This window comes from Penicillium griseofulvum (genome assembly GCF_001561935.1).
Source record: "Penicillium griseofulvum strain PG3 chromosome Unknown contig_80, whole genome shotgun sequence".
Classification (NCBI taxonomy): domain Eukaryota; kingdom Fungi; phylum Ascomycota; class Eurotiomycetes; order Eurotiales; family Aspergillaceae; genus Penicillium; species Penicillium griseofulvum.
In genome coordinates this window covers 1,521,226-1,535,796 of record NW_024467471.1, presented here as the reverse complement: position 1 = coordinate 1,535,796, position 14,571 = coordinate 1,521,226, and the positions used below count along the sequence as shown (strand labels likewise).

Below are 14,571 nucleotides of genomic sequence, written 5' to 3'. Positions count from 1 at the left end.
TGCAATCTATGGCGAATGAACCTACTAAATTGCAGTCAAATCGATGTCAATCCAAATGAATTGTTTCAAGAAATCAATTCCTGCGTTGGAATTCCCATAATAGTACACTAATTTTTACACAAAATACTCCAAAACATAGTCGAGCTCAAATCAACGCCTCAAATGGAACGCGGTATCGGGTATCATGATAATGCAGTAGCCGGCCACAAAGCTCGGCTATGCGGACAAAGGAAATAAAAAGAGAAAAACGTATGGGGAAGAAATGATCATGAGATGATGGTAGAGGGCGAGTCCAGTTCATCAGTCCGTTCAGCATCAGTGGCAATCACGCTCGAAATCTTCGAAGACGAGTCGACAGGAGGAAAATCGTCCATCGGCAACGAGATACTGGTTTCACGGGAAGTAGCAGATTCGAAGTCGGTGACAGTAGACGGCGTGGAAATGTTCCTTGGTTCTACACTTCCGAACTGAGTAGACTCTGCATATAGGTCATGTTCTGCAGTTGCAGATGGAGTCGAACACGGCGAGACGGACTCATCCACAGCTTCGTAGAACAGCATAAAGGCACCTCCTTGTGACATCACATGACCTTCGCTAACCATCTGCACGTCATCGTCGCTGAGGCGCCACCAACGCTCCGGCTTGTCCTTATCACCCTCAGCTTGAAGGATCTCGTCTGGCGCAGGAGCTGTGAATTCCGATGTCGGATATTTGCGGTAGCAGATATAGTGTCCATTCTCGTGTCGGCCGTAATGGGTAATGATTGCGCGTAATTGATATTGTCTGCTGGGGACTTGAATGGATTCCCCAGGCTGTGGAAGCATGGACCGCGAGGGGTTTGTTTCCCACTGTTCAGAAATGTCGCCAGATTTGCTGAGAGAACGGGCGCCAAGACACCAATTGTTCAAATCGATCATTTGAGGGAACGCGACTGCCGCGAGATTCTTTTCCAAATTCCCAGTCATCTCGTCAAAAACACTACGATTAATGTGGATAGCGAGACAGCGCGGAGCCCGCGCAATGACGGCTTGTCGAGATTTCGTGGTTGAGATTCGATTTTTTGAGTTGATGTGGCACTTGTTTGCCAATGTAGTTTCGCTGAAATCATTGCTTTCCAAAGCCGCCTTGACAGCCTCCAATCGCGAGTGGGCTGACAGTTTTACAGCATCGAATGGTCGAGGTTCGTCGGAGCTGTCTGCTGAACTGTCATCGGATTCAAATCCACTGATCAGGTTGAGAAGCTGCTCCTGTCGATGCAACAGCGTGCATTTAGCGCATTCCACGCCTTCAATAGGCTCAAGCGTCATATATTGGTCCAAACAGTCGCGAACATCATACGAGGATCTTCTGCCCAGAGGAACAGTGAGACAATTGAAAGGGATTAACGAAAGCCCTTCAGTCCATCCACATTTCATGCACCCTACCCGTTGAGCGAGTAGGCCTTCCAGAGGATTGCAAGATGAAACCCTGTCAAGATAAAGCTTATCTGTCGATGAGGGCGATTCGGTTTCCGAAGGGCCCGTCGAGTCGTCATAGTCGCTGTCTCGAAATATGTTCTCATCGGGTCCTGCGATTTTCAATCCCATATTTAAAGTAGCTCCCCGTGAGCAAATTTCAGCCTCATGGTCAATTTGGTCAAGCAACTTGGAAAAATACTCTTGCGCATCTTGCTGTTGCCAGCTACTCATAGACTTCAGAGGCCCAGAGATCCACAGCTTGGTTCCGCCTTTGGAGGCGCTATTCAGACGGTCGATAAGGTCTAGGAGTGCTTTGTGCGTCGAGATAGAAGCCTTGCCGGAGAGGTTGTCCACGTTGTGTTCCAGAAACTCGGTGAGATATTTCAAAGAAGCCAGTCCCTGTATGATGCTATTCTGGAAACACGAGTTGTTCCAGTTTCCAAGCCCCGGGGGTGCGACATCCTCGGTATTCCCCAGCAACGCATTTCCGAAGATAGAGAGTGATCTTGACCGGGAGAAAAAGGGAAAGTAGACATTGTTGTCTAAGCCGAGTATCCGTTTCATGGCGTCGCTTTTATCCTGAAAGGTCAAAGGAGAGGCTAGGGAGTTGGGGTCGGAGGTTGATACGCGAGGGTCCAAAGCGATAACAATCCGAGAGGGTGTAAAATAGACGATGAGATCCCAGGGGAGCTGGAATAGCGATATGGGAACAAGTCCGAGGTAGCCGAGGAAGATAGGAATCGAAATTAAAACAAGGAATATGTATGCTAGTGTTTGATTGTTTTGTAAAGTCGTGAAGGGGGATTCATAATGACTGTTGCGGCTTGCGTACTGATCTGGCCGGTTGGAAGAGATCTCAGAGCGCCCGTTGCGGGTGTTCATTGTCAATAAAGCCAGAAGGGTATCTGTGGCAAGAGAAATCTACCAGCATAAGCAGTAGCATGGGGTTATAGAGAACGTCTGAGTGTTAAGTCATGTGTAGAATAGGACTTGAAGGTATACATGTTTGCGCGGAAAAGGTGCACATTTGGTTGTCTTCGTTCTCCGTAAACTTTTTTTTATCGATAGCGATTCCACCCCACGACCTGTGGAGATTGATAATTCTTCCAAAACAACAACCATGGCGAAGAGTAAAAGTAAGTCGGCTACGAAAAAATATATTGATATTTGGGCTAATATTTGAACAGACCAGTCCCAGCGTTCCCGCGCAGCACGGAGGGCGGCCTCCCCAAGTCTCGACCTTGACAAGTCGGTGCTTGCACTGCCCAGAGCAGAATCTCCTACCACAACAAGGCCTTCGGTTCTGGCCGACCGTGCCACTGCTGGTATTAAGAAAAAGCAGAACAAAAATGATAAGATTTCAAGGGCCCAGCGGTTAAGGCAACAAAAGGGAATGGACCGAGCTGAGGCCGTGATGGATCAATTGGAAATCAAAAAGGCTAAAAGTGTGGCTCGCGGCAGGACCGTCAATTCCCGAAGAGTATGAACCCAGAAATCATCATTTCGTTCGGGTGTACAGTTGCTCACATTGAATTAGGCTGATTGGGAAGATACCAACCGCAAAACCCTGTCATTCAACGCTCTTCGACAAGACGACGACGATGAGGATGACGAAGATGACGAGGAGATGGCCGAAGATTCTGCACCTTCTGGGATTCCTGTCGCAAAGAATGTCTTCCAAATCCCAACCGAAGCCTTGATCGCAACCGAAGACTCAACCGAAGGCTCCAATCTCGTAACGGACGACACTGCGACTATTGATGAAGCTGACGAGATCACTTGAACAACCCCAGAGCGGGCCTGTGTGATATAAGTTGAACATTGTTGATGGGCTCATTTTCTTGGCCTTAATTGGTTGATCATGCGTTCGATTTCAGTGGCTGCGGGGCCAGATGCTTTAGTGCGGAGGAGTTCCAAGGTGTTAAGGTCCTTAGTCTTTTGTGCCTCTTCTCCGGCCTTCACGATCATACCGCATTTCACCCACATCTCGATCCTCTCAGCAGGGGGCAAGTGGCTGCACTTTGGCACGAATCCTGAAGCAAGTTTTGTGTTTCCAGCACCTAAAATCTCGTTGTAAAAAGGCTGCTTTGTGTGAGCATCTGTTCCAGTAGTATAGGATTTTCGACTGTCTTACCTCCCATCCGATTGGGGATTTCTTGAGTTTAGAGATCTCCTCCAGCTCACCCCAGTCACGTTTAGCTACCAAAGCTCTCAGTCTCAACCACCAAAATGTCTTTTCAGGCATTTTGAATTCACTTTGCATCTTGTGTGCTCTTTTACCGTAACCACCTCTGACAAGTCTGTAGACAGTCTCATTGAGGCTAAGACCAAGAAACTCGTTGTTGTCTGCCAAGTCTTTATCCAATGCGTCTTGGGCTTTCAAAAGCTGGGAGGCCTCAGAGACTAGCTTTTGGTTTAGAACCACTGTCGGTTCTTTGGAATCTGACAAGAGGCGAGATGCTAGGTGAAGTTTCTCGGTCTGGCGTGTTAGATCTGTATCACGCAATGCTTCTGATAGTAGCACATTAGCGCCATCAATGGGCCGATCATCTTGGTAGAACAGGTCTTTTAGCAACTCGATGTCATCGCCTCGTGCGGCAGTCTCCACAAGTGCAGAAGCCATTGGGCGAGTGTTGATCATTCTGAAGAAGCTTGCTAAAGGAAGCTTGCTCTTAAGATGCAGAAGCACGTAATTCACCAAGTCATCATCGCCACTCTCAATTGCCTTATCTAGAGCAAGCTCATCTTCTTCCATATTCAAAAGCAGAGGAACTTGCTTGCCGCCCCGTGGTTCATGGTTGAGCAATTGGGTAGCTAGGTGAGATCGTCCCTCGTCATAAGCAGCTTGAGCGATAGCCTCAAACGAGATTCCCGGCTTTCCATCGAGTCGCTGGACAATAAGCTTGCACACAGCTTCGTCATCAACAGTCGAGACCTTCACCTTTTGGCTTGCCCAATGGACATAGATTTTATCTGCGGGGATCTGTAGGTATTCGGAAACCTTTATTGCAAGCAGATATTCATGTCGGCTGATTAAGCGTTCAATGAGTCCTTCCGGTGTGAGGCGCAGGTATTGCTCATATGATAATGGCATCCCGATCTTATAGTCTCTCATTGCTTTGAGAACGCGTAGTTTTTCAGTCATCTCCACGAACTCATCGCTATTGTAAAGTTCGAGGACAGATTTGCCAAACGACGCAGCTTTCAACAGGCGCTTCTGCCAATAGGCGTCGAATTCATGCCCCGCTGCTTTAATGCAAGTGTCAACTGCCGATGGTAAACTCGATCGGATGCGCTGGATGTTCTCGTCAGCCTTGGGTGATTTTTTCTCCAGTTGGTCTACTGAATCCAGTAGCACAGAAGCGGGGGAAGACGACCCAAGACGGAATATCTCCTCGGTAACACCTGGAAATTGTCAATGGTAGTCCGGAATTTGCTTTGGGATGCTGACATACCAGCGACCTTGTGCATGAATTCGCATGTGTCATTAGTTATGAGACGAACTCCATCGAACTCTGGTATGACATGCACCCGGCCATCATAGTAATACCTAGGACGATTAGAATATGCTTGCAGATATTGTATAAAGGAGACCTCTCACTTTGATGCAACTCCGTTGGGCCCAACAAGATGAATTTCATCCTCCCATCCAAGGATGACAGCATCATCGCCACACCAATTCACGGTATTTGGCGGAACCCGTGATTTTGAATCGTATTCGCTAAACTTGTTCTGGAAGTCATTGCTGACTACCCATAACTTCCCTTCTGCGGTGAAAAGTGCGACAAAGCGCCCTGTTGGTGATACACTGATATGTTTGAATGGACCATCTTGCAGAACCTTGTCTTCTGCTTCTGTTGAGTCGATTAAAAAGATGGTCTTGTCAACAGCCAAGAGAACCTCGACAGAGCGTGAGAGTGTATGGGCAGGTGGAATTAAAGCCCATGATGATACCTCACCCTCTGGGCAAGGTGCCAAGAGCCGCGGACGCGGCTCATCATATTTGGATACGGCAATTAGCTGGTTATTGGACAGCAATGCAACGAGGCCTGATGACCAAAACTGACAGGCTCTCACGCCATACTCTTCGGCACCCTGTTACATTATTAGTTTCTGCACACTATGAATAGGACAGGCTGTCATCATGTCTTACATTTCCGAGAGAGAAAGATGTAAACTCGCCGTCTAATCCGAAGTAGCGTCGCACTGTTCCGTCCTCAGAAACGACCAAGAGCTCTTCCTTATCGGACCAGCCTAGTCCACGAATAGTGGCTTGTTCCCACTAAAATAAGTTAGTAGATTCATCATGATTCGATTCTAAATTGGAAACAAACGTTTATACGATTGATTTTCTGTCCAGAGCATGAATAAACATCAATTGTGGAGCGGGAACCCTGTCCGTCGCGAAGCCTAAATGGCTTGCTTTCATCGCGATAAAGCGCTGATATCCACGTTAGTCCCAGATCTCCGATTCTCCAATGGGGACTTACCGATAGCTCCTCCGTAAGGGGCGCCCGCGACAATGTAGTTCTCTAACTCGACGTCGTCCTCAAAGATGGCATCATACACGGCGATTTTGCGATAAAAGCTGTCTCCAACCTTTTCCCAGTTTGCTAGTGGGTTGGGTGGCATGACTGTGGATATGATCACAGATGAGGCACTGAATCCTTTAGTTGGATGTTCGAGCTGTTGATGGGGGTCACACGGGCTAGACCCGAACGGGTGATCTTGTCGCCTTGATTCTCAGGCGGAATTCCCCACCACAATCCTCAACTTCACTTGATAGTTGCTGCATCTTCATTGGCCAACTCTTTCCAAATCATGGATTATACAGATCTTGCTGATATTGCTCGAGAATTATCTGACCTTGAAGTAGCCCTTCTATTGTGCCTTGTTGCCCGCGAACATTGCTTGATTGAGACCACCAGACACTGTATGAATGACCTAGCCAAAGAACTCGCCTTAGTATGTCAACGCAATTGGTCAGAATATCGAGATGATATCTAATGAGAGATAGATTGGCTCCACTACATTCAACTACTCATATTGCATCCTTGACTGTTCATCTGCAACATCTATTGATGATATCTTTAATGATGTTCTTACTCCGGATGCACGCGCGAACTATCACCCATCGCGTCCATGGCTGAACACTGAAACAGTATGTTAATCTCAACTTATGCTATCGTTATTATTCCTATATACTAATAAAATCAGTCAAGCAAACGTTCCTCATATAAGAGTCTTGGGGATTATAGCAAACCGCCAGCTCCATCTTCACATGCCAGCAGTAATGTTGTCAATATTATAGTCGCCAAAAACTTCAATTTTGTGAATGATGATATCCAAATGCAGATGCTGCAGGTACGTATCCCGATGGACAATTCAGTAAAGACAATACTGATGTGGAATAGTTAATGCGATCAAGGGAGTTGGTCACTGAAACCGGGACCTTGAGCGCGCCTCAGGACTTTCTTTTCATCCCTCTTGTGGCACGAGATTCGGATCAGCTCCAACCACCTTTGAAATCACACATGGTAGGTATTATCTGTCTACGTCCATTCTGACTGCTTTACTTTAGCTAATGCTGCGATAGAATGACAATCTTCTCATTTCTCATTTCCACAGCCCGGAGGCTGGGTATACCTATCTTGAAGAGAATGACTGGCTTTCGGATGGACAAATGTCCGCTTCCTCTGTTATTCATAAGTCGAAGGGCAAGCAAACGAAGAGTGGTACAGTCAGCCCGTTGGTAAGTTTGATGTCATTCCAATCTACCTTGATTTTAGAATCTCGAAGTGAACATAGCAATCTGACACGGACTCATGAACTTACAGATGATGGATCAACTTCGAGAAGCAAGTGCATCGGTGAGCACAAGCGCAGAAGTCGTTCGATATATCCAAGATATCGTCGTATTTCTGCGGCTCAGTCGCGCGGTTGCGGGTGGCGTAACTGCCAATGCAAATATTCAATTTTCTCGGTTTGCACAGTGAGTCCAAACATATCACCCACGAAACCACTTACGCTGGCCCATCTTATTGGTTTTACTCTACAGACTTCTAGCTCCTCTGCATGGTATCGATTATATGACTCCCTCCATCGTGGCGCTAGCCGCCAGGAAAGTCTTTCGGCACCGCATTGTTGTCACTCCCCCCGGCGAGGATCGTAGTTTGCAGTATGGGAGTAACTTACATGCGGTATCCCACGTTCTCGCTGACGTGACGCCGGATTCAATACTGGATGGCGTTCTGGCGCTCGAGCCGCCTCTATGATATTCCAATGCACCCGCTTAGCTATTCTTGATTACTGCATTAGATACCCAACTGATATATATATTCCAAGTTGTGTGCTTATACAATTCAATTCGTGGGGAGTCAAATCCCACTATATCAATTTCAGTATTCGCGCCTAAAGTGGAATTAAGAAAGCTCGAGTCAGGTTGCGGCGGTCATGTGTATTTTCAATCCATTAGGAAGGCTGCGTGGGCCTACCTTCCAGTTCATATGTGATTTGATATTTCCAATGCTAAGTTGAGGCTATACATGTAGATAATCACACCAGCAATACAGCGATAAATATCCTATGTCCAACTTTCACCTACCAGTACTCGGCTTCAACCTCAAGAACAGGTCTGGGGGCGTGTACTTCTCGTCCACAATTCCGTTTCCAGAATCAGGCCCGTCAGGTGTTAAACAAAGGTTACCGTGAACTGCACCAGCGGGCTGTTGTTTTAACGTCTCCATGGCTTTCGAGTGCGTGCGCCACTCAGACAAAACAACGTCAATCTCAGTCTTGGAGTCACCGGCAATAGCATCCATCTTGATGTCGTTTCTGTCATAGCCAAAGGGGTCTTCCAACTGCGAGCCTATTCCCTCAATACCATACAGTGTGAAGATAACAAGGCTGACAATGGGGATGGCCCACCATCCCATCTCATCGACCATAGCAAACGGTAAAACACAGCCAAACAGAGCGAGAACTTGTTTTTGGTGAATCCTGGTTTAAGGTCAGTGATTGAAACATACAGGCCTGACTCAACACGCATTAGAACCTTGAAACTTACAAATGAGCCACTGGAATCGGAGTCAACTTGATCGTTTCCATCCTTCCATATGCATCAGTCAATGCATTCAACTGAGCCTGCATTTGACTAGCACCAGGCGCAGAATACCAATCACGTTCTTCGCCACGCTTAATAAACCCATCAATGAAAAAGGTCAACTGGAAAGGAAGGCCCAATCCCTCATCTTCATGACCCTCAAGGCCCGCAGGTAACAGGTTGGCATATTCAGGGTTATAAAGGGTGGATGGATGCATGTTCAAATGCTCATCGACAGAGTTTCCAAAAACCCAAGCAGCGTTCCATTCAGCGCGCAAATGATTTTTCACGGCATACGGGATAGCCATGAGGATTCGAATAGTACGCTCGATATCCTCGCGCTCTTCAGCGGTAGGTGGTCCCCGCTTCGAGCTGTAGCTATTTGTTGCGATTGTGCGGACCAGGTTGCGCACGCAGGTGTTGAGTGTGTTCATTCCGTTTCGCCCATCCCAGAATCGATTGTAGGATGTTTGGTTGCGGAAGACAAGCATTAGACCTACGACAATAGATAAAGATGGAATCTATTTTTGCTATGTTTAGTTGCTGTTTCGTATGGTTGGTTGGGGATACATACGATTGTGCTAGGTAGACCGACAGTCTCGAATACATAAGTGTCCAAGTAAACAATCAAGGCAGTGAATAGAGCATGCAGAGAGACTGGGACTAATATGGCACCATGGATTGCACCTTTGATAAAGCGAAATACAAGTGGCCATCTGCTCAATATTAGTATATGTGGATGATTGGTAGATATTGATTAGTAGCTCACCTTCTTGGCTTTGCCCGCGATGATAGCTGATGAGGATGGGTGCCACGGCGTTGATGGTGACCTTGGATTGTAGTGTTTTGACGACTCAAGGTCGGAGTGGGTGGCTCGCTGAAGTTTAACCTCATCTTGTTCAAGATCCTAGACGGTATGCTGTACTCCTTACTCAACCAAACATTCAAGTCCGGGGGAGATTGAGATTGGGACCAGCCGTCAATGGCGGGTCCGACTCTTTGGTTCCGGACCCACTTGGCATTACTAGCGCTATCACGTGGATATACAACAGTTGGCTATATCGCAAATTGAACAAACTACATGCTATTGTGAAAATGACTTCACTGTCCTTAGTTTTGCTACTTTGAGATCTCCGTTACATAAAGTATAGTACAATGCATATTTGAGCCAATGAACATGTGGATGCACAAGGGGGCAAATCTGACGTACAGATTCTACATGCATGTACATAAACCTTGGAACGCCTCTCTTCTAGTTCTGACAACCCTTTCAAACCAAGCGGTCCATTCCATATCATAATGCAAGAAATTCTAGTAATAACCTGCCCAAGCGGCAGACAATACTCCCATCTCATCCCTCTCTTGAACACCAACCCCAGATTCAAACTCCGTCTAGCAGCCCACACCATCGAATCCGCCTCTCGCCTAAAACCACCTACCCAGATGCCGAAATACAGACATGCGACACATCCTCCCTCGCAGAATGCCGCAAACTTCTCAGCAACGCAACCTCAGTCTACCAGGTGGGACCCTCTCTCTACTCCCGTGAAATGGAAATCGGGACCAACATGATCGACGCCGCCGTCGCCGAGAGCCAACAGCCAGAAACGAACTTGAAGCACTTCGTCTATTCCAGCGTTCTTGGCACACAGCATCGAAACCTCATGCAACACGACCACAAAAGCCGCATCGAAGAAAGACTGCTATTAAGTCCTCTAAACTTCACAATTCTCCAACCAACCAATTTCATGGATATATACTCGGTCGCTGCACTCGCAAAACTCGAGGAACCCTCTAGCGAGCATATATGGAACCTCTATAATCCATATGTTGCTAATAGTTTAGTTGCGCTCAGAGATCTAGCTGAAGCCGGGGCCCGGGTTTTGGACGAGAGGGAACCACACTATTTCGCTCAGTATCCGCTGTGCTCAACCTTCCCGTTATCTGATGCGGGTTTTATTAAGATTATGGAAAAGCATATTGGTAAGGAAATCAATGTTCCTACTCCTACTTTTGAAAAGGGTGTTAGCAAGCTTCTCGGGCTTTTATATGCCGGAGAGAGCTGCATGTATAGTGGGGATCATGTGGATTCGGATCTTAGATGGCCGGCCTCACAGGGTGATCTACGTCCGGATATTACACGGGACGAGGCTGAGAGGCTGATTTTGTTTGATAATCGACGTGGATTGAAAGGGAATCCTAGTGTACTCAGGTGGTTGATTGGGAGGGAGCCTACGACTGTTGATGAGTGGGTGAAGATTCAAGTGGGAGGCTAGTTGAAAGCCTATTCTTCCAACAAAGTAGGATAACTACAAGTGAAGTATGAATTTATATAGTGAGCCTCCTGCTTGTTTTGATGCGAATGACAAAAGTGATTGGAACTTCCATTTTGGCTCGGGATGCCGATGAAACTTTAATTACATCCCCCGATTTTCCGAGTTGTGATACCATCCATGGATAAGCTGAGAAGAGACAACTTTGAAATTTAACACTCTGAAGCTTCAACTTATATTCTACTACAGTCACAGCCAATAGGGTCTCGAGGCAAGAGAAAGAGGGGTAAGAATATCGTGATCATTTCACAACTTGATCGCTACAAATTACCATGGCCTCCTTACTTGATCTACCAGCTGAGATTCGTCTGATAATATACTCACATTTACTCAAACCGAATGAATATGTGAAGAGCTATCGAAAGCTGAAGGATACTTGGTCAACACCGGGCGGTGGTCCTCTTTGCGCTATTCCTCGACCTTATGTGAAGCGATATACACCATCCATTCTGCTCCTCAACAAAAAGATCACTATAGAAGCTCTTCACTACCTATATCGAATATCTCTCAACCTCTACGGCACACCCAGCACATATTTCGTCATGCGTCAGATGGATATTACAGAATTCATCAGCGAGCACTATCTGCAGAGAATCCATCATGGTGTTCTGCGACTAAATCACGCCAACAAGCATTTTGTCCTTTCGCTTTTAGACATATGGTGTGCCGAGAATCAGCTGGAGCGACTCGATGTGTATCGTCCCAAGACTGAGCTTGACAGTCAGCACTGGAAAGTTGTAGAAAGCAGAGTGAGTTACATCGATGAGAAACATAGGATATATTCTGATGGCTTTGCTAGCTCGGGACCTTCTCGAGTATGGTCCCCGTTGTATTCCACGAGGTCGATGATCCGTTAAAGGTCAAGGCCTCCATGGCTATTTAAATATGTACATAGGCAGGCAGTGAAAAGATTGCTGTACGAGTAGACGAGTCAAACCGAACATGTTATTACCTAGTAATAATAAAAACAATCTGAAGGCTAACGAAAGAATGTTCCTGGATCAGATGTGCTGGGGGATGTGCTGGGGTTCAAAACAGTCCCAGACCACGAGTGGGTATCAGTAAGTTTTCGGGAGGGGACAAAGGAAAAAGAAAACGCTGAGTCGCCATGACGAATGAGAGTAGATAGAAGAGATACGCGCTATTGAACAATGCAAACAGTGTATATGAAGTGCGCACCCGAAGAAGCCAACGCAGACATGGTTCCTTGCAATGGTGATACCGTAGAATGCCCAGATGATAACCCCCTCAGAAGGGTAGATGCCAAAAAAAGGGATGAATATGTATTAAGAATGCCCAAAGCCCTCGCTTCCCAGAATTAGTTCGACCCGGAGCGATGCATTAGGGCATTCCTGCTCGGCCATCAAAAGCCAAAGGGCCCGAGTCATTTCGTGGAGTCAATGGGTTGTCATCAGACGTTTCTGAGCGCACTGGTGTGTCAGTTCGTAGCTGTGATTGGCGACCAGATGGCACACTGAGTGGTTGTGTCGGTTGCCACCCGGGGATGTTAACAGTGGCACTGCGAGCGAGGTCATCGGTGCTTGAGTTAGGGGCGGGCGAGGCTGAGCTTCGAGTGTCGTCGGTTTGCTGGTCATCCTGTAGATGCAGGTTCTCAACATTGTTCACCAAGTTTTCTTCGGCAAGATCGCCGAGCTGACCAGGCGGTCCGCTATTTGTTTCGACAACTGAAGGTCCTTCGGTCTCAAGCTGCTCCCCGGAGTCGTTGGATGCCCTATCTTCTGTCGGTTCTTTCTCTCGTTTTTCCTCCGAGTCATTCGAGTCATCAACCTCGGCGCTGAGATCGGTGAACGCCCGACAGTTCGGGCATTGGAACATTGGGTAATCCGGGGAGTGGAGGAGACGACTGATGCATTTGTAATGCCAGACGTGCGCGCAGGCTGCCATGAACAAACATTGATAGGGCCGCTTTATTATAGTTAATAAATGTAGGATTGGCAGGCGAAAAAAAGGAAGAAACGAACCAAGACAGAGCCAAGGCAAATCGAGCATTCACGACAACCTGAATAATCAGACGTCTCACCCTTGCCCAAGTTTTTGATCAGGCTTTCTGTGTTTTTGCTGGAATCTTTGTAAGTATCACACGGCACCTCCGGACAATAAGTAAGATCTCACTTGAACTCATTAGGCTGCTGCTGCCACGACCGATTACATTCAATCCGAATCCGAACACATCGGAAGATCATTTCTTCTCCACCTCGGAAGTCGATACCTAACTGCACGATATCGCCATCTTTGATGGAGTACAGACGAGACACCATATTTGGCTGACTCAAGCGCATGTGGTTCAAAAATGTTCCGGAAGAGCTACCAACATCCTTGATGTGCCACTGACCATTCACGTATAAAAACTCGCAGTGTTTCCGACTAACAACCTTTGATTTGAACCCGACTGGAGCATCCGAGGGTTCGGTCGGGTTAGGAAGGGGTACACCATCACGCTCTGAGTATCGACCGACACGAATCACGCAGCTCTCTGATGGCAAGGTTCGGGCGACTGGGGCGAAAGGCAACGAGGGCCTTGAGCTCTGGAGGGAGTCTTGATAGGGAAAGAACCGAATGGTCGCCTTGGTCTCCGGTTTTGAAGGGGTCGTCTGCCCCTCTACAGGAGCGCTAGTGGGCTCGACCACATTATTTTGAACAGTGCCTGGTTCAGGGGACGGGGTGGGCTCCTGAGAGTTGTTTGTGGCACGCTCTAACGTGCGAGGTGGCGGACGATGGACGGCCGAAGAGCTCCTCAAACGTGCCATAGAGCTGGGTGTTCGGGTAACGTCGTTGGATGGGGTAGAAGTGGAAGGCGTAGAAGAGGCCGACTCGGTGGACGAGACTTGACTATTGCGTTCGGCAGCAAACCCGTAACTCGGTGCGGGCGCAGATGTGTAACGAGAGAGGGGTGGGTGGTCAGGTTCAGGACATGGGGCCGAATTTGGAAAGATGGAGGCTGAATTCGAGGATCGCCAAGAAATTCTACTCAAACTGTGTCTATACGAGTGCCCGGGTAAAGATGACAGATTCTGGGTGTAAGTTCGTAAACTGAAGCGACGCAGGCGACTGGGGCGAGGGTTGTCAGGGAGGGAGGTGGAGGCGGTGACTGAAGTAGACATGGATTCGATTTCGCGACCATGAAAGAATAACATGCAGATGAAATAGTGCCCAGAGATTCGAGGGGCAACGTCGGGGATCTGCGAATGGGGTGATGCGCAAAGATTACCAAGACATCAGGGGAGGTAAGGGGATTGAGAAGCAAAGAAGTGAAACAAAGCTAAGGGAAGTTTTATTTGTATATCTCTCCTCTTTCCCTTTGTTAACATTTGACAGTCGGTTATTATGCCCTGACAGTCATCATTTCTTGGCAGTTTCCCCGCATATATATTTACTTCTACATTACTCCGTATAGGATAATATAAAGTACCTACTCTCTATATGATCTAAAGAGCAGATATAATATAACATGGTAAAACATGAAGAGAACGATGTTCCCATCGAAGTAAGTATATTGTATAAGACTAGCTCCATGTAGACCTAATCCTATATGACCTAAATCAAATTAGTTATGTACAACATGGGAAGCATCTGAGCAGATATAGTAAAGTGGTCTATGCTTTGACAGATTACTATAGAGTATAGAGTATACTCTGTACATACTCTTAATCTGAGGCAA

General features: G+C 47.1%; 9 protein-coding genes across 9 annotated transcripts; 4 read left to right on the top strand and 5 right to left on the bottom strand.

The window, feature by feature from the left end:
* Positions 1–266: 266 nt before the first annotated feature.
* Positions 267–2,339, bottom strand: PGRI_015940 (ubiquitin-specific protease UBP1; the record flags this gene model as incomplete). The annotated part of the gene is made up of 1 exon (XM_040789307.1): positions 267–2,339. The coding sequence occupies one exon, from the start codon at positions 2,337–2,339 to the stop codon at positions 267–269; it is 2,073 nt and encodes a 690-aa protein (XP_040646260.1).
* Positions 2,340–2,577: 238 nt separating this feature from the next.
* Positions 2,578–3,240, top strand: PGRI_015930 (Alb1 domain-containing protein; the record flags this gene model as incomplete). Its single annotated transcript, XM_040789306.1, has 3 exons — positions 2,578–2,593; positions 2,645–2,937; positions 2,995–3,240. 3 exons carry the CDS (start codon positions 2,578–2,580, stop codon positions 3,238–3,240), a joined length of 555 nt encoding a protein of 184 aa, XP_040646259.1.
* Positions 3,241–3,290: 50 nt separating this feature from the next.
* On the bottom strand, positions 3,291–6,089 carry vp16 (tethering complex subunit VPS16; the record flags this gene model as incomplete). Its single annotated transcript, XM_040789305.1, has 7 exons — positions 3,291–3,539; positions 3,592–4,862; positions 4,913–5,007; positions 5,059–5,552; positions 5,611–5,739; positions 5,792–5,898; positions 5,948–6,089. The coding sequence occupies 7 exons, from the start codon at positions 6,087–6,089 to the stop codon at positions 3,291–3,293; spliced, it is 2,487 nt and encodes an 828-aa protein (XP_040646258.1).
* Positions 6,090–6,392: 303 nt separating this feature from the next.
* Positions 6,393–7,732, top strand: PGRI_015910 (uncharacterized protein; the record flags this gene model as incomplete). The annotated part of the gene is made up of 7 exons (XM_040789304.1): positions 6,393–6,422; positions 6,475–6,618; positions 6,675–6,821; positions 6,872–6,994; positions 7,054–7,209; positions 7,295–7,449; positions 7,516–7,732. 7 exons carry the CDS (start codon positions 6,393–6,395, stop codon positions 7,730–7,732), a joined length of 972 nt encoding a protein of 323 aa, XP_040646257.1.
* A 253-nt stretch (positions 7,733–7,985) lies between these two features.
* On the bottom strand, positions 7,986–9,050 carry PGRI_015900 (bestrophin family protein; the record flags this gene model as incomplete). Its single annotated transcript, XM_040789303.1, has 3 exons — positions 7,986–7,996; positions 8,062–8,456; positions 8,524–9,050. The coding sequence occupies 3 exons, from the start codon at positions 9,048–9,050 to the stop codon at positions 7,986–7,988; spliced, it is 933 nt and encodes a 310-aa protein (XP_040646256.1).
* Positions 9,051–9,858: 808 nt separating this feature from the next.
* PGRI_015890 (uncharacterized protein) lies at positions 9,859–10,835 on the top strand (the record flags this gene model as incomplete). Its single annotated transcript, XM_040789302.1, has 2 exons — positions 9,859–9,873; positions 9,939–10,835. The coding sequence occupies 2 exons, from the start codon at positions 9,859–9,861 to the stop codon at positions 10,833–10,835; spliced, it is 912 nt and encodes a 303-aa protein (XP_040646255.1).
* Positions 10,836–11,164: 329 nt separating this feature from the next.
* On the top strand, positions 11,165–11,775 carry PGRI_015880 (uncharacterized protein; the record flags this gene model as incomplete). Its single annotated transcript, XM_040789301.1, has 2 exons — positions 11,165–11,641; positions 11,692–11,775. The coding sequence occupies 2 exons, from the start codon at positions 11,165–11,167 to the stop codon at positions 11,773–11,775; spliced, it is 561 nt and encodes a 186-aa protein (XP_040646254.1).
* A 458-nt stretch (positions 11,776–12,233) lies between these two features.
* On the bottom strand, positions 12,234–12,728 carry PGRI_015870 (uncharacterized protein; the record flags this gene model as incomplete). The annotated part of the gene is made up of 1 exon (XM_040789300.1): positions 12,234–12,728. The coding sequence occupies one exon, from the start codon at positions 12,726–12,728 to the stop codon at positions 12,234–12,236; it is 495 nt and encodes a 164-aa protein (XP_040646253.1).
* A 293-nt stretch (positions 12,729–13,021) lies between these two features.
* PGRI_015860 (uncharacterized protein) lies at positions 13,022–14,014 on the bottom strand (the record flags this gene model as incomplete). The annotated part of the gene is made up of 1 exon (XM_040789299.1): positions 13,022–14,014. One exon carries the CDS (start codon positions 14,012–14,014, stop codon positions 13,022–13,024), a length of 993 nt encoding a protein of 330 aa, XP_040646252.1.
* Positions 14,015–14,571: the final 557 nt, after the last annotated feature.